Source organism: Merops nubicus, unplaced genomic scaffold (genome assembly GCF_000691845.1).
Source record: "Merops nubicus isolate BGI_N331 unplaced genomic scaffold, ASM69184v1 Scaffold19990, whole genome shotgun sequence".
Taxonomy (NCBI): Eukaryota; Metazoa; Chordata; class Aves; order Coraciiformes; family Meropidae; genus Merops; species Merops nubicus.
In genome coordinates, this window is record NW_008583763.1 from 1 (window position 1) to 20170 (window position 20170).

A 20170-nucleotide genomic window follows, 5' to 3' on the forward strand; every position below is an offset into this window, starting at 1 on the left:
GGCGGGAGTTGCCCGGCCGGAGTTGCCCCGCCGGAGTGCGGGAAGCTGCAACTAAGAAGAGAGGCGCTGTTAGGCAGTTCGCTTCTTATCTGGTTTATTCCAGTTCTAAATACTCTTAGGCTGGAGGGAAAACACACCTGTTAGAAATGTACATCTCAAAATCTGATGGCTTGCTTTTGTTCTGACTAGGTCCGTAGTCAAAGGCTTTGAAGTAATCATGGATAAAAGAGGAGGCATAACAGAAACTGAAAATGGTGATGCTTTCCTGGAGTTGAACAGAATTACAACGAAGCACCCACATCGTTATACAAAGGTTAGCTCTCTCCCCTTTCCGCTCAAAGTTCTGTGTGGAGCTGTTGGCTGGAGAGGTAGGGTGGGAGGTAGAGGGTGAAAAGCCTTTGCCTAGATTATAGTTTACAAGGTATCACAAAATGATCAACTTCTCAAAAGAGATGCAGCTGTGCAGTCCCATCCTTGGTATACTTCTGATTCCCACAATCTTATTTTAATATCTGAGTGCCTTACAGTATGTGCAAGAGAGATTATGGTAGAGACAACTATGTTGCTCTACCAGATTTCTCAAGTGCTTGCGCTTATAGGTCTAGTTCTGTTTTCAACAGTCTTCCTCTAAGAAGCTGACCAAAATGCTTTGTTATAGTAGATGCCACTTTGTGGGAAGATATAGCCCCCCAGATCTTATCAGGAGCTTTAATGTGTTCACTAAAATGCATTTTGTAGTCTTAAAATTGCTCATATTTGGCTGCTGGAAGCCTTAACACCTATGATTCAAAACAATGCTTAGTATTGAAACTTTAACAGAAGTGCTCTTGTTTAGCTGTGGTACCTAAACACTTGCAAGAGTGGAAGAACAATAACTAAATAACTTATAAATATTCTTCTGCTTCTAAGTGGATTTGATATGCTGTGGGGTTTAAGGTTCAAGTCTTGTTTTAGTTTTTGGTACCACTGCTGAAACATGCTTTGAGAAAGGGTCTTAAATGGTGGCTGATTTTCCCATTGCTGAAAGCTGTGGGAACAGGTGGTCATTGCTATGTGGAAATTTATTAAGATACTTGGCAACAAATGGCCTGAAGTGTGGAAGAGGGTGAGACAGTGTACTGTTGCTGACTGTGTTATCTTACTTGACTAATTCTGGACTGTTAGCTTCCTAGGTTGTTTTTTAAAAGAAAAAAAAAATTATCATTGTGTCTCTGTGCTGTTGAGATAGTGGAGCTAGCTTATTTTGACTAAGCATCATGAATAAACCAAGTGCTTCAGAACTGGCTAAACTTATGTGGGAATAGTGTGGCTTTTTAGTTCTTTCTAACTTATTGGAAAAGTTGTATACTCAGCCTTCTAAAATGAGCAGTGTACTATTGTTCAGGGCTTTTTATTCAGTTAACTATGAAGAGAAGAGCTGTCTTTAAACTTTTGCTGCTGGAGGAGTGGCATCTGTGCTCATTCCGTCATGCCCAACTCCTGGGAGTAGTAACTAAACGTAGCTTTGAATTCTGCTTGCTTTTTGGGGCAGTCTTCAGCCTGTGGTAACTGTGCTGAAATTCAGGTGTTTGTAGCTTCAGTTTTGCTAATTCAGTACTTATGGTTTCTAATCAGGATAAAGCTGCAGAACTAGTGCCAGAAGGCATTTAGTCTTGTTTGTGTTGGTTTCCAATGAGTCTGAAGTGAAGAAATAGTAGAAATCAATCTGTGTTAAAATACTTTACATCATATGGGTTTTTTAACAAGTACCATCTTAAATATATTTGATGTGAGGTGCTCATGTAATCAGCATTGTAAGGTATTTTCACGTGGTCCAGTTTCCTACTAATTAAGGATGGGAGGTTCACTGTCTCAGGACATATGCTGTTGGTTTGGAAATGGGACAGATTTCCTTTAACAGTTTATATTCATTTACTACTATTAGGAAAACAGTTGACTCATACTATTCTTATAAACTATGAATAAAACAGTTCAATAACAGCTCAACACACTTTTCCCCCCACTCAAAAGTACTAGTGTATGAATTAAAAAAAAAAAATCAAAAAACCCAAACCAACAAACACCCAGAACCCACTCTGGAAGTGCCAGTGTTACTCTCCTCTGTTAGGAGAGTTACATAGTCTGAGCTGTGTTCTCTATCTGTTCTGTCTTCTCTTTGGAAGCTGGTGCTCCAAGGGTGTACAGCTAAGGAGTGGAAGCTAAGGTTGCTCACTTCGGTGGAAGAATTGCCATAGGATGTGATTGCGGGTCTGTGAACTCCCTCTTGTGGCCAGCAAAACAGTCAATTTGAAGTCTGGTGATGGACAGTGCTATTAATGCCTGTGATATCTGCATCAAGCTGTGATACAGCACTGATGTTCCTTGTAGATCAAGGTTTATTCTGGGGATCTGTGGGCAGAGAGGCCAGTCTCCCTCCCTTTAATGGAACTCTTTTTGCTGAAAACTAGTGCAGGGTGATGCTTGGATATATGTGTGTGTGTATTAAGGTTTTGCCCAGCTACCATCTGGGAACTTAAGTATTCAGCTTACGTTGCTAATGAACTGGTTTTAATCACATGGGGATAATGATGTAAAAGCTCTAGAGGGTACTGTATTCTTGGGAAAAAGGTAAAGATATTTACTACTACAGTTTGACTGATGTGTGGTGTCTGCTGTTGGGACTTATTTTTCCTTCCAGCTGCCCCCTGATTTCCATGCAGTTCTGAATCAATTCAGTGTGAGGCAGATTGAAGAAAGCTAATCTAGGGAGAATGAGTAAGTTTAATTAGAAATGTGCATCTTGACTGCAGTCAGAGTGATGATTTGGGAATACTGATGACCACACCATTAATGCTTTTTAAATGTATCAAACTGCAGTGAGACTGTAGATTCATTACTAGTTTGCCTTGAATGACTAACTGCTCAGGGATGTGCAGTAGTAAACTAAAGGATGTATTTGGAAGCTGGTAGAAAGTGGGAAAACTGGAGTAATCATTCAGCACTGATTTGGTGTAGAGTGGATAATTGTGTAACATACATTTGGATCTCTTGGAGCTGGTGGTGGTCAGAAATGGCAAGCTTGTCTGGAATTTCCAGATTTGCATTAGTAACTGGTATTGTGACTGCTTTTTTTTACCTGCTGAATCTTCTACAGAATTAAGCATAGAGATTTGTATTCCACCTTGAACTCAGTAGCTTCAATATTGATGATGCCTGTTGGGTTTATAAGCTGAACTGCCCAGGGACATGAATAGGCAAACATGGATGATGTGAACAGCCTTTGAAGTGCTAACAAGGTCTGAACCTGACCTAGGAAGGCGTAGTGCTTCAAAAAAGTGTTTGCTCAGTGACCACTGGTAGAACAACTGAAAAATAAACTTGCTGTTTAATGTCAACTTTTTACTGTGGTATACAGGAAATGAAACAACATACTGGTGAACTTGGGTTGTCAGTTTAAAACACTGGATTGAACAGCCAGTCTGGATTAGATATTTTGGTTTACTTGAATCTTGCCTGGGTGAGAATTTGGACTAAATTCTTGCTTTTTCTAGGAGGAATTGCTGGATATTAAAGAACGTCCCTACTCTAAGCAGAGACCTTCTTGTCTTTCTGAAAAATATGACAGGTATTTTTTTGATAATATAAAAAGTATACACATTTCTTTCAAAATAAAAGTTAAGATTTGAAAAATATTCTTAGCTGAGAAGTGCACTTTGGTGCAAGATATGTGCTCTAGAGTTCAGTGTATGACAGTGTTTCAGAGCTGCTAATCTAGTAGGAAAGGCTTAAAGTTTTAGGTAGGAATTTTTTGCTTTGAACAAAGATTATAACAGGGGATCCAGCAGATAGTAACTTCACAAGTCTTACAGACTTGCGGGAAAAAACACCAAGAATATAGATGGTTGTATAGCACACAGTGACTAGGTCATGTTGCAGTGGGCTGACTTGTTTGATGGGTTATTCTCCCATGTTGACAGTGTACCTCTTTTTAAAAAGAAGTGGGAGGGTTCTTGGCTTGTGTTTTTAAGTTTGCAGTATCTGCTATTCAGATAAATGTACTGTACGAGTCTGAGGTCAAGGTAAAATTTTCTGAATGCTTAAGGACGGTGGCACATGAGCTGCTTGAGCTGTTTTTCAGTGCACCAGGCAAGCCTCACCAGTAACTAGTGAGACAACATATGGATGTGTTGTCCCTTCTGTCTTCTGATGCTGGATGTTATGCTCCTTTACTGTTATGGAAGGGGATCCCAGATACTATGTATGAGGTAAAAAAGTATAGTAAGGCAAAGATTTAAAAGTTGTGCACGTAAGGTGCTTCACTTGTACAGATTGCTAATCAGTGAATTCTAGGTTTTCAGCAGCACAATTTTTAGATTATAAATAGCAAACAGTCCTGCAATTTTATTTTCATAGTGATGGTGTCTGGGATCCAGAGAAGTGGCATGCATCTTTATATCCAACTTCAGGAAGAACTTCACCAGTGGAAAGCTTTAAAAAAGATTTGGATTCAGATCGGACTTCTCTTATGAGGAGGATAGTAGGTAAGTGTGTTCTTATAACACAGGACTCAAAACTGAACATAGGCTACTGACAAAACCTTCCCTTTGGGAGATACAAATGAGACTAAACAAAGTCTCTCTGAAAATAGTTTGACCACATAGAAAAGTGTGAAGGAAGTCCTGGTTGCTTCAACTATATTCCAGTTTCTGGTATTCTGGTAACTGTTATCTAAGAACAAACTTAAGAAGAAATCAGTTATTATATCCTGCTAGTCTTGCTGTATAGCAGTAAATGCTTCTGTAATAATGCAAGTGCAGGGAACAATTTCCGTACAATTCAAGACTGAGTACTTAGAAAGTCTGTAGTGGGAAAACAGGTACTTCTCCAGTGCAATGATTCCTTAATATCCAACAGTAAATTGTATTTTTTCCCTCTGCACTTCCTGTGGTCTCAGCTAGATTAGCTTTGTGAAAAAAAAACATCAGTGTTTTCCTTAAAAGCTCTGAGATAGCAGCAAGGCTATGGAAGAGGAGGCTGTTAGATAACTAGGTTGTGTTTATAATACATTAAATTCGGTGCTTTTTGTTTGGTCTTTGATTTGCAGATCCAAGAGAGCGTGTGAAAGAAGATGACTTGGATGTGGTCTTAAGTCCCCAGAGGCGAAGCTTTGGAGGTGGCTGTCACGTAACTGCAGCTGTGAGCTCGCGTCGAGCAGGGAGCCCCCTGGAGAAGGAGAATGATGGTGTCCGTGTTATCGGTGGCCGCAGGATTGGCAGCGGAAGGATTATCTCTGCTCGTAACTTTGATAAAGACCACCGGGGTGGCGAGAAGGACCTGCGCGATTCTAGGGATGTGCGAGACCGAGACCGGGACAGGGACTACAAGGATAAACGCTTCAGGGTTTGTTCTTTCTTTTCCTAACTGTATTAAATCAGCTGTTGGACGGAGTGCACTGAAAAAGCATCAGGGGCAGGTTAACTGCTCACAGCAGTTGAGTGTTCTGTGCTGCTTAAAAGCACCTTTATGGTGTAAAGGGTGAGCACTTAGTTCTTAAATTTGTTTTTCAGTCCTTTGAACAGCTCAACTGGGTTGTATCTAATACTGTGTGTTACGAACCTTACCTGTTGTAGTCTTAATGGCAAGATCCTCTAAAGTCTTAGAATTTTTGTAGTTCTTGACCTAGCAGTTGTCAATGAACATTATCTTTAACCTCAACAGAGGGAAGCTTTCCATGCTTTCGGGCCTTTTTTTTTTTCAAGAGCAACAGCTCGTTTACGTCTCAGGATATAAAGCTGAGTTTGTGCAGGCACTTTCAGACCAATAGCCTTCAGTGTAATGAAGCAGAAATTCAGCTGTGAAGCTTAAAATTTAAAAGCTTACTGAGCATGTAGAGTGTGCATATAAACCTAAAAAAAAAATACACACCAGAACTGGTGTCACTTATTTTGGAGGTCAGGAAGAATCTTATGAAACAGCATTTTTATGGTTAATGTTTTTAATATCCCAATTCAGAGGGAATTTGGAGACAGCAAACGTGTCTTCGGAGAGCGAAGGAGGAATGACTCTTACACTGAAGAGGAACCTGAGTGGTTCTCTGCTGGTCCTACGAGTCAGTCTGAAACCATTGAGCTCACAGGCTTTGATGACAAAATTTTGGAGGAAGATCACAAAGGGAGAAAACGTACCAGACGACGCACGGCCTCACTAAAAGAAGGTAATGCCAGATTTGACAAAAGCTTTGTCTTCTAGTATGGTGTATTGCTGGATATAGAGGTTGGTTATAAATCCAGGCAAGTGTAAAGAATAATGTGATTTACCAACCTTTATATTGAACTTGAATAGCTCTCACAAGATGTAGGGCCTGTGACTGATCTTTCAGATTGCAGATACCTTTAGGTGATAAAATACTGTTTTTCGGAAAGTCAGACGGGCCCAAGACTGGAGAAAAAAACTTTTATGAAGGTTGGATGATATTGGGAATTTATAGACTATTAAAAGTGTCTTGTCCGTTTGTATATCCTTCTGGCTGCCAAAGGCTTGGTTTAAATTAAGCTAATACTCTGAGGTACTTGAATTTTTTTTTTTTTTACTTATAGTAATACCAAAATTAGGAATATGGAGTTGGAAATACAGCTGCCATTAGCATAACTTAAAGTAGAATTTGGAAGCTGTCTGAATTTGTTTGCACTCGTTGGACAATTCTTACTACCACTGTAGAAGCTGTAGTATAAACTTCACTGAGGCAAAAAGTTGACTTCTTAATGCTAGAAATTCTGCAGGTGAAAAACACAGACTCAACAAGCTTGAGTCTTTAAAATGACATGTACTTTGCTCTTGCTGGAGAAGTAGCAGTAATATTTGTCATATGTTGATGGTATTAAGAGCTCATGTCAAATACCAAGCTCTCAGGGAGTCTGCTCTCAGGGGCATTTAGGAGGAAGGCAGGAGCTGTCAAAGGATTCTTGATGGAAAACCAGCAGTGTTAATTAACGTGCTGGAACAGCTGTATCTGCTTGATGTGGTGTAATGTTTGCTGTGTTCTTCCTGGGTTGATCAGGATGCAGTTGTTTCAATGGTAATTCTTATTTTTTTTTTAAGCTTATAATCTTAATTACAGACTAGAAGCTCTGAGCTAGGAGTTCTAGTCGCTACTAGTTTCTATTGTGGTAAACTGCAGCCCGCACAATAGAACTGATGAAGTGTCACATGGGTGGCTAGACTACTTTGGTCCTGTGCTTCTAGCTCCTTGGCAAATGCATGGACTTAAGCACTGTTCCCACAGGAAATAAAGTTCAGTGGCTCAACAATCACTTGATTTTCTTTTTAAGGGATAGAATGCAATGGTGGAGTGGCAGAAGAGGATGAAGCGCAAACAGTCCTTGCCAATGAAACTCCAGCAGATCAAGAAGTTCCTAGGGAAGCTGTTTTACAAGAACCAGCTCCAGGAGAGTTTGACTTCAACGAGTTCTTTAACTTAGATAAAAGTGTTCCTGGTCTGGCTTCGGTGAGGGTGGTTGGTTTATTTTTAAGACTGGCTATATTCATGAGAAGTATTTTTGCTGCTGCTACATTGAGTGAAAGTTAAAGCAACTTTCACAAAGCAAGAAGTTTACGCAACATGTAAGCCTAGGATGAATTTGTAGAGACTGAGCTTTGGGGTGTTAGGATGTTACTGCTGCTTAGTCCAGTTGGACTTGGCGGTCTAAAGGTTTTTTCCAACCTAAGTGATTCTGTGATTCTAAACTGTTATCCTTGAGACTGACACTGTCTCCAAAGAAACTGTAGGAGGCAAATGAGGTGATGATTTTTCCTTTCTATTGATTGTTACTTCAAGACTCAATCAGTATCCTGGATGGATATTCTTGAAGTGTTACAGATGTGTTCAGAAAAGATTCACAGCACAAACTTAATATAGCTGAAAACAAATAGGTGCATCAAATAGATGCTTTGTGCAAGTTTTCTGGAAGGCAGTAAACCTGGAGACACCTGCTGAATACTGTCTCTGAGATACAACTGTGTTATCAATACCAGTAGTATTGCTGAGAGAAGGGATGTCAGAGGGTGTAAGCCTTATATTACTTAAAAACCTGTGTAGAGCGGTTAATTTAGAACTACTACTACTATCTGGAAAAACAAACACAGACTAATTCAGCCAAAAGCATGTCTAAACAATGTTATTGGTGTGACTAACGTGCTTTTTCCTTTTCTGCATAAGAAGGGGTAAGAAGGTCCAGTAAGTACTGAGTAAGCATGGGCCTAATTCACAAACTGCTGACATTTCTATTCTGACCTCTCCATCTGTAGCAAAAAACTGTTCTTCATTGTTGTAGATGATTAACTAAGTAGATAGAATTTGAGTAAAAAAAAAAAGTATTCTGACAGCAGTGAAACAGAACTAGTAGGCAGCTCAAAAATGTTAAGGTTTAGAGAAAAACAAAAACCACAACAGGACCCTGACCTGGTCCTTTATGTGGGAAAGATGCTTGCATTAAAAGAGGTTCATGTGGTGGCAGTAATTTGTCAAATACATAGTGGGGAGTTTGTTCTCCCTGTAGATGTAAAAAGATGTCTTTACAATTGACAGTCTGATTTTCAGCACATCTCCATGATGGTGACTCTTCTCCAAAGCAGGGAATTTCCAAGTCACAAAATATCTACTGATGAAACTTTAGGAACATTTTATAATTTGTCCAAAATGAGTTTCAGGTTCACCAGAGCATATTGTAACATTCTTTCTCTGTATTGGTGATGTGTGACAAGTGTTGGAGCAGATGTATGTATTTTGTGACATAACTGTCTTAATTCTTCTAACATGTTGGGTTCAAGCAATCAAAACCAAATGGATTAATACTATCTTGGGTTTGCTGTTGTAAGTAGTGTTGAGTGCCCCTTGTTTCAGAGAAAACAGCTTCTCTGGCAGGAGGAAGCTGTTCTTTTTGTGCAGATGTGCTGTATGGTGAAACTGCATCTGTGCCTATTGAGCAGGCTTTTTAGTGGATGCTTTCTTACAAGACAGGAAGAGCTTTAGTTTGAGTTCAAAACCAGCACAATATAAAATTTAAATACTTGTAATGATTAGCAAAGAAGTAAACGGTTGCTATAAACTAGTGACTTCTAACAGACTTAACTCCATGATGAAGTACTGCTTAGTGACTTCAGCTCTTCCTGGAGAGAGAAGGTCCTAGCTTCCAGTGCTCTGGTGATGATGCAGACTCCATTGACTTGAGGGATGCAGCCCTCTTTTTATTCCTAGAATTCTTCAGCATGTGAAGTGCAACCAAGTAGCCCTTACCTACTGGCCTTCTCTCCCAGCCCTTGTGGGGTGCTCACTACTTAAGGGGTAATTTTTGCACTTTATTCTAGGCACTGACTGTCCTTGGCCAGGGCTGGATCTGAATTAAATGATTGCAGAAAATCCAACAGACCCAGAGTAGTCCTGTACAGTGACAGACTACCCTGGAGCTGTCTGACTGTCAGAATTTACTAGTTATAGTTAGCTTTAATACTTGTTGCAAGTGCTTCTCACTTTTTTTCAGCACATCTGCTTTAAAATTGTGTAGTTAATGGTCTTTGGATGTTTGCCTTACAGTTTGTTCTACTCTGAACAACTGTTTGGAATAAGCAAAAGATGTGTGATGGGTTATGCTAACTGACTACACAAATGTTGCCATATTGGGAAGAAAAGCAGTTGAAAGCTTCTAAACTCTGGGAGTAGCATCTAGTTGTGGCAGAAGAATCTTGTTTACACAGTAAAGCTTCTTAAAGATGTTGCTGATCTTGTGTCTGTTAAGATTATCTTTTTTTTTTTTCTCTCCTTTATAACCTAGATGATAGAGGATGTGCTAGGGGAAGGTTCAGTGTCTGCCAGCACGTTCAGCAGTTGGTTTTCTAATCCTAGTCATTCTGGAAGTCGGTCAAGCAGCTTGAGATCTACACCACATGAGGAACTGGAGAGGCTAGCAGGTAAGACCATAGGGCAATGTGGAGTCAGATAGCCTCCTTCCATATTCCTTCCTACTCATTCAGTGACAACATGGCAGATAAAGCTTTCAGGATAGTGAGTTCTCACACAGTTTTAGCACTTGACATCCTTTTGGAAGCTCTTAGAGTAAGCAGCTATAATTTCTTTTTATAAATGTTCTTGTCCTACTTCCTGATGACTTGCCAGGTGATCTTGGGCAAGGGGTGTGAGACATAACTTTTCAGTCACGTATTGAAATTGGTTACCAGTGTATGTTCATCTTGAGACATTGGGTTGGTCAACTGATGTCGCAGTGCTCCTGGTTTTGCTGTTTCAGGTCTAGAGCAAGCCATTCTCTCCCCTGGCCAGAACTCTGGAAACTACTTTGCTCCCATTCCATTGGAAGACCACTCTGAAAACAAAGTGGACATCCTAGAAATGCTACAGAAAGCCAAAGTGGACTTAAAACCTCTTCTCTCAAGTCTTTCAGCCAACAAGGAAAAGCTTAGAGAGAGCAGTAAGTGCCTCTTCAGATATTGTGAAGTTCTTGTGATGCAGTATCTCAAGGCAAGAGGCTTGGTATTCCAGAAACCTCAACTGCCAAGTCCAAGAGTAGGAAGTATTACAGGTTTACTTAGACTGCTGAAACCCCAGGATTCCACAGATCATTGTTGTGTAAATAGCATCACTGATTCTTTTCATCCTAATCACAGGATGACATAAGGACTTTGTCAGACTTGTACTGGCCAGTAACAACCATAAGTTAAGATGATTCAAGTCTTGATCTGAGTTTCCAGCTTTGTCTATGGCAATTTGCAAAAGTTTTTCATACTGGAGACTGGTGATGTCAGCTCTGAAACTGTGGCATTGAAACTGTGGCATTTAAACTCTGGCTCTACCAAAAACTTAGTGTAAGTCATTCTTGCAAGCACCTGTAATGGATCCCATTGATTCGTTAAGTGCCATTATCTAAAAAGATGAACAGTGGCTTGAGGATATCAGGTTTTTTTAGTGCATACTGTAAGATTGAATTTCTCAAGACTGTTCCAGGGAACCTAGTCTGTTAGAATTCACTTTTGCTAGCATCAGCTGTTCTAAACAGAGTTCAGGGCTGACTTTAAACTTAATCTTCGAAGGGCACCTCCAAGGTAGGGATTTGCATGTTTGGGCCCATAGCATGCAGAGAGGGTAAAAAATGCATGTGTTCTTTGGAATCTCAAGGTCCAATTCCAAACTGATTTCTTTGGCAAGCAGCATGTATTGCCATGTAAACTGGACTGAACAAAATGTAATGCTACTCTGATTTGTGTGAATTGATGAGGGAGGAAAGCATCCAAGCACTGCAAATATTCTTAAGCATCCAGTCTGGGAGTAGAGAGTGTCAGGTAACATGTAAAGGACTTTTTCTTAATTCAACATAAATAGAATTACAAGTCTTTTCTGTGTTCTGCATAGTCTGACTTTCCTACTAAAAGCTTTTAACCTTTGATCCTCACAAACTGAGGATGAAGGAACAAACAATTGTGGGGAAGGTTCAGTTCACTCATAAGTACCTGACATTGGTTCTGTATCCCTGTAAAATGCTGCACAGTTCTTCAAGTGTTGTGGACTTCTCAGGTCAATTCCCCTCCATCAACATCACATTTTTCCTCATGTTCCATACTGCATGTCTGCATCATTGCTTCTTTTCTCTATCTTCTTGCCCAAATTTCCAGCAAGTCTTATTTCTTTGGGCCAAATTCTGCTACAGCAATCCATGGCATGCTCCTGTCTCCTCTTCCTTTTCTCTTAAGGTGTCATACCTTGTGATGTGTTAGCTGCTCCATAAAGCATGTCTACCCTTGAGGTTTGGCACTGATAGATGTTTCCATACGCGTATACAGGGGAAAAAGTACTGCTCAACAACACTTGTACCTTGTTCTGGTTATGCCAGTGAAAAATCTTTCTATAGTGACTTTAATTTCTGAGGGGGGAAAAAAAAAATCTACTTCAAACTTTCTGCACAGCAACCTAAGTGTGTAACTGGGTCTCTGATGGATCTAAATTTTCCAGGTATGTATTGTCTCTACTTATGATAGCTTCAGACAATTGACATTCTGTATACTGTGGCTGCAAGACCATCTGCTGTCCTGGAGTAGAGGATAAATGGAACATTCCTAATTGAAAAAGAACAAACTCAGTTGTCAGATGAATATTCTCTTTTAAAAGCAGGTGAAGTCATAAAAGGCAGTAACAACATACCTTGCAGGGTAAATGGAAGCTAGTGAGAACTTACCAGTCAAAACCTGAACGGGTTCTTAGGGAGGTTTACAAGCCATGTAAGACACTGTGCATGGCAGTACTCCTAATTTGCATATTGGAATCAGTCTAAACACAGGTCAGACATGGTTTGACAGCTAGTATGAGAAGATAAATTTTTTTCTGTTCCTTGTTTTCAACACCTGCACAAGAACTATTTGCTCACTTCTAAATGGAGAACTGTGGTTTACCAGTATTTCTCCTGTATTTCTCAGCACATTCAGGAGTTGTACTTTCAGTGGAAGAGGTTGAAGCTGGGCTAAAAGGCCTGAAAGTGGATCAGGAGGGAAAAATTGCTACTCCATTTATGGCTGAGCAAATGGAGGAAGCATTGAATGTCACTGGCTCCAGACAGATCAAGAAAGATGGAGATATGACTGCATTTAACAAGCTAGTCAGCAGTATGAAGGCAAGTGGGACTCTACCATCACAGCCCAAAGTCAATGTAAGTAGCAGACACCTGGATCTTCTGAACTGTGCAGAGATGTGGGTTATGAACAGGAGACCCCTTACATGACCCTTCTGATAACATGTGAGCCATGGCTGGATACAGCAGCATGATACTAAATACAGGCTTACATTCAGAATATGGTTCCTTGGAGGGGAAGTAAGGGATGTGCTTTGGTCATTTTTCCTTAGCCAAAGTAATTAAGTGGGACTTTATTTGGTTCAGAGCTCACAGGGTTGTTTTCATGCTATGTTTCTGAAAGCTGTGGTCTTCTAGTAACTGCCAACTTGAAAGGAGACTTATGTGAATGTCTAATTCAATTGATTAATATTTGGACTTGAAGACTATAAATACTTGCCCCCCAAAAGACCCTGTATGATGAACAGGGTGAATCCTCTACTACAGAGGACATTTTGATTAGTGTCTAAGATTCTCCTACACTTGAACTCATCCTGTCTGAACCTTATTGAATAAAAACAAATACATCTGTAGAAAAGGTACTGTCTGTATAACAAACATCAGTCCATTCTTTATGGATGGCTCACTAGTGTTGGTTTAATGGTTGCCTTAATGCTGCTATTAAAAGGCATCTCTGTTAAAATGCTTGTAGTTTTAATAAAAGTATGCCAGTGCAAAACCTAGTATTTTAAACTGTTTCTCAAGTAATTTGTACTAAGATGAACTAAGCTGAATACTTGTTAGCTAAAAGATTAATATTAAATAGATGGCACTAAGTGTTAGACTGGAAGAGATTGTAGTATGAAATTTCATCCTGCCATTAACTGCCTGAACAGAGTGCTTGACCTAGAAGCTATCAATAGCTACTTCTGGCACCATCAAATACTTTAACAACCAAGGAGAGGTCTAAACCATCTGTTTTTCCTGCCAGACTATACCCAAGGACTTTTGGCCTCATTCCACTTTGCTAAAAGACAGCGAAAAATGTAAATTTGCCCTGTGAAGAATTTGTAGACTGATTTCACACTTAAATCAAGACTTTTGTTTCTATCTGTCCCTATACATTGACATGTAATTTTGATGCATAGAAGTGTATCTCAAATTATTTCTCTAATATATGAATACTTCAGTTTGTGCATAATTTTAGTTGACTACTTGGGCCAGTGTTTCCTCTCCAGTTTACACAATTGTATAAATAATGTATCTCACTCAGACTTGAGTATCTGTATAGGCAATTTAGCACTAGGCATTTTCTTAGCTAGGGAAGATCTGTGAGCCAGCTCAGCCCTTAACTTTTGCTGTTTTATCTGGCTGATGCATAAACTGTGGTTCTAAATGAGCAGGTGAAATTATTTCTGTCTGAAACATTGGATTGTATTTTAATGAATTTGGCACTTGTTGTATCTACATCTGATTTTCCATTTTCTTAGCAGAGCCTTGAGAGCCACTTACTGTCACCCCCAGAGATACCAGGCCAGCCTCTATCAAAGAATATTCTGCAGGTATGTCTTACTAGGGTGGAAGTACTTAAAAGCATATTCCCATGGGGAAACCAATTACTTGGAAACAAGATATTTAAGGCAGTTACAGGATCAGTAGTTGGACATGACTCCATAGAGAGGAAAGAGGACTAGTCACTGGTTCAGTTCACTTAGAAACTTTTGTCATGCCATTTCCCATGATTACATCTTGAAAGTGAAAAATGTGGTTAAATGCCTAATTCTAAGGACAATCCAGAACTGGCGTATCTAGTTGCAGAAGTCCACCTTGTCTCTTTAATTTGCTATAAATAGTGTAGCCTGTACTGTAGTAAAATGAGCTTGTGTAAATAGGTCTTATTCTGAACATTCTTTCATTACTTATTCTTAGGAACTCCTTGGCCCACCCATTACCAGGCCTGGTTCATCAAATGTCTTAAGTGGCCTGATAGGTGGCTTGGAACCTGCAGGCTCTTTGCTGGCACAGCGAGCACCTTCTCCCCCCATTCCACCAGTGTTTCCAACTCGAGCTGCTTCTGCCGATTATCTGCGCCACAGAATATCTTCACCCATAGGTGAGACTGGTTGCAAAGCAAGAATTTTGGTGTTTTATTACTTGGACTTGTTCTAAAGAATGCTTTACAGGACAGCGAAAACTTCCTCGCACTTGGTGGGCAGCTGGGTCAGTGTCTGCCACTTGAGTGCACAGTGCCTTTTTACTTACTAGTTCTCTAATGTTAAATCTGCATTTTTTTTATATTAATGTCTGTGATGGACCAAGTAGACCACACAGAATTCTGGTATGTGGGGTGGTGTGTTCTACTCCTGTGTAAGAAGCTAATTTTCAGGGACTGCTTTGTTGTTTGTACTGTGGAATGCTAGCAGTAGCCTCCCTGCAGCTTTCCAGCCTGGTAACAAGGAAGAGAGAGAGCTCTGTGTAGACTTAATGGATGAGCTGAGAGTCTGCGCAAGGAATTGTTAACTGGTGTAGAACTGTTTAACTTAAGGATGTATATTGTGTATTTTCAAAGCAACTGTTAGTCTTTTGAAATGCAACTGTTGAATGTTGTTTAGGTTTTGGACAAGGTTCTCAGCAATTGCTTGGTGATCCATTTCCAGGTGTAAGGAAGCCCATGAGTCCAGTTGCTGCACAGGTAAGATTAAATGTTATTTGCTCAATGTGTATTCATGTCTTTTTATACTGTGTAGTCTAGAATTAACTTTTAGGAACAGACACTTAACTATTGCATTCAGATATTTATGCTTAAGTTCACTCTGAGGATGAAGATGCAAAGTCTGATTAATAGTTTCAAACCCTCATTGCAATTGGATCCATCATAGTACCTCAAGTATAAGACTTTTTGAGACTTGTATTGTCTGATGTTAAAACAGACAGCTGTTGGTGGGCAGATGTTTTGAAAAGACATTACTATCTATAGCAGTAAGTCTTCACTATCTTAAAAAAAAGCCAAATACAGGCTTTGATTTGTTTTTTATACAACTGTACTTCAGATGAGTCCACTGGAAATCCAGCAAGCTGCATTAGAGGGACTAGCATTGCCACATGACTTGGCCCTACAGGCAGCAAACTTCTATCAGCATGGCTTTGGTAAACCCCAAATGGACAAAAGCAGAGATGGCTACAGAAACAGGTGAGTGACTGCAAAATATGAGAGATAGACAGTCAACTGATTTTGAGCTTGTGTTCTCTTCCACTAGCTGTTAGTGACTCAAGTGTGTATTGGTTCTTGGCAGTGCTGCCTTTCATTCTGTGCCAACATTGGAGCTGCTTCTGACTAACTTCCTGTCTGTTAACAGGCAGCAGCGAGTGACTAAATCACCTGCCCCAGGACACAGAGGGAATGCATCTTCTCCAGCCCCTGCAGCATCAATTACTAGCATGGTCAGTACCTAATGTGTAGTGATGGTAGGAAAAGATGTAAAAATGTCTGTAGTGACTGGATTATAGCAGCTGTAATTGATGGGAGGAATGAAGGCCATATATGAGTTAATAATACTCATGTTGTATTGGTTGTCACATGTTAAAAGACTCAGTTACCCTTCATACTTAACTGAATGTCTTCAGTTTGGAAAACAGCCTTTTCTGACCACTATCTCACCTAAAACTGAAGAAGCACCATTAATATTGCCTTGACCTGGTCTTCTGAAACCAAAGGGAGTTAATTATGGAAACTCAAGCACTCATTCTGGTACTAAAGCTTTCAGAAGACAAGTTCTGAAAATCATTACCTGCTTCAGAGAACACTGGTCCTTGGGTATGAAGTGACTGACCTAAGTGTAGGTTGAAGTAATACCTAGGAGCTTCAGATTCACCTTGACAATAAATACAATCTCAAACATAAACTGTCTCACTGCCTTCAGTACTATGTAGAATGTTGCTTTGAAGTAAATTTTCCAATTAATCAGTCAAGTGCTTGCTCAGGGCTAGTGCAGATTACCAGCTGCTAAATCAAACAAGTACTTCTGTATACCAAATGAGTGGCTTCCACAGATGCTGTGTAATGTTGGGTTGGGGGGAAGTACAAATGAGGCAGTAGTTTTCTGCAGGTCCATCAGCCCTGAGTTAATACAGGTAAGGCAGGTCTGTAGGAGCTCCTGTTGGGCTGTTGTTCTGGACTGATAGCAAAGAGGAAACAGCTGTAATCTAAAATATAGCTCATCTGGTTTTGTTTCAAGCCTGTTAAGGTACCTTTAACTGGTTGAGTGTCTGCTGGCTTTTGTCAAGGTATCAGACTTTAGCAAAAGCTAAAGGGAAGTGCTTAAACTGTAGAATAAAGCTATGAAATGAGGTGAATCCATGGGCACACAGTGGCTGATTAAAAAGGGTTTTAAATGGAAAGGATCTGCTAGAATGTGTCTGCTCATAAGTAGACTAGTGTGGCCTAGGTAGTGAGCACTGAGTAAGAAGCTGCCTCTTACTGTGTTCTCTGCAGCTGTCTCCTTCCTTCACACCTACCTCAGTCATCCGCAAGATGTACGAGAGCAAGGAGAAAAGCAAAGAGGAGCCAGTTTCTGGGAAAATGAAAGTCAGCGATGGTAAAGATGAAAATCAAAGGCCAAATGAAGGTACTGTAATGGCTTTAAAATAACAAACAAGACACCTGGAATAGAAACAGAGTTTTAGCACAAAGTTAACCTGGGCACATTAGACATTCTTGATTTGTGGTGATGAGGTGGGTGTGGAAACGAGCCTGTAGTGAGAGGAAGGGTTAGAGCTAATGGGGAGAATACACTTCAGAGTGCAGCCTTCCAGCAGCACTGGGCTTAAATACATGCTCTTCTCCTTATCTGCCAGTTTGTGCAATAGGCATACTAAGAGGCCTGGTCCAACTGTTTCTTTGCAACTGATCTTGATGAACAAGCATATTAATAATCATGCTTCCATATCTCTCTACACCAGCAACTGAATATAAGCAGCTTATAGCCCTCTCAAGACATATAAACTGCACAATTAAAGCTGAGACCAGTTAAGTTCTAAGTGTAGCAGATGAAAGAAGCATTTTGTCACCCTGACTGATGTAAGTGGCTATCAAAAGGAAAAGCTGTATACCAATTGCCTGACCCAGTAAGACTACCATGCCTAACTGCCATGACATTGTGATATTACAGAGGTGGTTTGCAGTTCTGGTACCCAGCTGACACTTTCCTTGTTAGCATTTCAGCTATTACTGCTACCTCAGCTGATTGCAAATGATCCTAAGAGATATTTTAGGCCTTATCTAACAGATCCAGATAGTCTGTGAAAGTAGCTTCTGGAGGTGCTTTCATGTCTCAAGTCTTGCTAAGCAGATGTCAGACGTAGAAGGCTGCTGCTAACCCCAGACACATCTAAACGGAAAAACCACTTTGGGATGGACTTCTGGTGCAACTCCAAATTATAATCTTGTCTAGGCAGGATCCCATGGACCTCCTGTTGCCTTTGAGACTGACTCATCCATGCTGCCAGTTCAAAATCTCTAAGGAGGAGGAAAAATAAGAATTAAAGGTGGAGTTATTGCTGAGACTGACCTAATTTAAGCTTGCTATCGAGGGATTTCTGTTGAACAAATTGCTTCTCATTACTGTTTTGAAATAATTTTGACAAAATCATCCAGGGAAGACAGATGGTTACTGTTAAATAGATAGGACTATTATATATTTGGCTAGTCTTGGAATCTAGCTATCAAATCCAGTCATTAGCTTTAACTTTCATCTGATGTAATCTCTAGCTGTGGACTATAATAGTTGTATTCGATTCTAGCTACAGATAACCTACTGTCTAGTTCTGTGGAGAATGCAGATCAAGAAACTTTGCCCACCTTAGGTACCAAAATACCTGCACTGCAACGCTCTGCATGTTCCACACCTCTTACCCAAGCAAATCGTTGCACCAAAGAGCAAGACTACAGGCCTAAATCAACTGGTAGAAAGACTCCTACGATGGCCTCCCCAGTACCAGGAGGCCCTTTTCTTCGTCCTGTTCATCAAGTACCCCTTGTTCCCCATGTACCAATTGTGCGACCTGCTCATCAACTGCATCCAGGATTGGTCCAGAGAATGCTGGCACAGGGGGTTCATCCGCAACACCTTCCTCTGCTCCAAGCAGGTAATCCATACTTCCTATTCCCTTCAGTTAATGCATGTTCCCTGTAAGACTGACTTTGTTAGGAGCATCACAGATACTCACTACCAGTACTGTTTATTTACATCAACTTAACTTTAAAACCAGGCAATAAATTCCAAGCCATATAAATATATATAAATCTTTGTTTTGCTATGTTCCTTACATTTATCAGGTAAAGTTTCCTCACTTTTTTCAACAGGTATGCTTCCTCCTGGAGTTGACCTGTCTCACTTGCAGGGGCTATCTGCTCCCATCCTTGGCCAACCTTTTTATCCGCTACCCACAGCAAGCCACCACATCTTAAACCCTCGCTCTGGGACCCCTCTGCAGCTAGCCATGATGCAGCAGCAACTACAGCGATCAGGTAGGCTGAAACATAAAACTGGAGTGTGAGTTTCAGCACACTGACTAGCTTGCTCTGGGTACTGTACCTGTTGGCCTGTTTCAATATACTGTGCTAACAGGAAGCTACTTTGTTAATTTGGATATTTACAGTCACTAATCTTGTGTGGGTACTGGAGCAGTTTTGGCCACTGCATGCTCTTGTGCCAGAAGAAAGTCCAGTTGAAGCATTCGGTTCCAAGGTCTTTGTTGCTATTGACAGATTTTTGTTTTGCAGCACGTGTGCAGTGGCCTTTCCTTCCTTGATGGGTGAGAGGCCACCCACCTACCTCAAAATGTTACTTGATGCTGGTCTTCCAGTTAAAACTTGTTTTACACTGCAGTCCAGAACTGGCAGTGTCAGGCAGTTTATGGGAGCACTAACAAGAGAATGAACAGGTGGGGCCTAGATTTCACAGGGCTAATAGAATGAGGAAAAGCCATGTTCAGCTCACATGCCTCATCAGGTGATTGCTCCAGGGCAGATCTCAGTGTTGGGTGAACATGCTTCTCCATCTCTAATAGCTTCACATTTCACAGGCACTGGAGCACAGGGATCTGCTGCTGGTGCACAAACAGCCCCTCCGAACGTGCTGCCTCGGACTGGATTATCCCACGGGCACACACAGCTCGACCATCGCCCCAGCCAGAGAAGTGGCTCTCCCATTGGCCTTGCAAAATGGTTTGGTTCAGATGTCTTGCAGCAGCCTCTCCCTTCCATGCCATCCAAAGTCATCAGTGTAGATGAACTGGAATTCCGGCAGTGAACAGTGACCACTGGGTGGAACATCTGATTCTTTAGACTGGATACAAATGTCCATAGTCAGGACTTCACCTCTGTTTGGTTTTTTTGGGCTTTTATTTTTAGCACACTGTGCAACATTTCTTTTTGAGAGACTAAAGCACATGGCACCTGTCCTGGTCTCATGTCTGCATCAAGACTAAAGGATCCATTATGGCTTGAATAGTGAAGCCTGAAGAAATATAGATGCAAGACAAAGCCAGTTTAATCCTGGAAGTCTTTTTTTGTTTGTTTTTTTTTT

General features: G+C 40.6%; 1 protein-coding gene across 2 annotated transcripts; it reads left to right on the top strand.

Annotated features, from left to right (window-relative positions):
* Positions 1–217: 217 nt before the first annotated feature.
* EIF4ENIF1 (eukaryotic translation initiation factor 4E nuclear import factor 1) lies at positions 218–19894 on the top strand. 2 transcript variants are annotated; one of them, XM_008942176.1, is made up of 18 exons: positions 218–313; positions 3531–3604; positions 4393–4520; positions 5084–5379; positions 5992–6193; positions 7308–7483; positions 9807–9942; positions 10278–10457; positions 12454–12683; positions 14075–14146; positions 14514–14697; positions 15197–15276; positions 15635–15774; positions 15941–16025; positions 17077–17209; positions 18390–18728; positions 18946–19110; positions 19653–19894. In XM_008942176.1, the coding sequence occupies exons 1-18, from the start codon at positions 218–220 to the stop codon at positions 19892–19894; spliced, it is 2958 nt and encodes a 985-aa protein (XP_008940424.1). The 2 variants fall into 2 exon arrangements, with proteins under 2 accessions (XP_008940424.1, XP_008940432.1); XM_008942184.1 differs by lacking the exons at positions 5084–5379; positions 5992–6193 and having other exon boundaries at positions 12454–12647.
* The last annotated feature ends 276 nt before the right edge of the window (positions 19895–20170 follow it).

Bases quoted from the DNA above. Each gene is read 5' to 3' on its own strand.
- EIF4ENIF1 (XM_008942176.1), top strand. From the start codon at position 218: ATGGATAAAAGAGGAGGCATAACAGAAACTGAAAATGGTGATGCTTTC. The intron at 314-3,530 runs GTTAGCTCTCTC...TGCTTTTTCTAG, and splicing joins ACCCACATCGTTATACAAAG to GAGGAATTGCTGGATATTAA. The intron at 15,277-15,634 runs GTAAGATTAAAT...ACTGTACTTCAG, and splicing joins TGAGTCCAGTTGCTGCACAG to ATGAGTCCACTGGAAATCCA.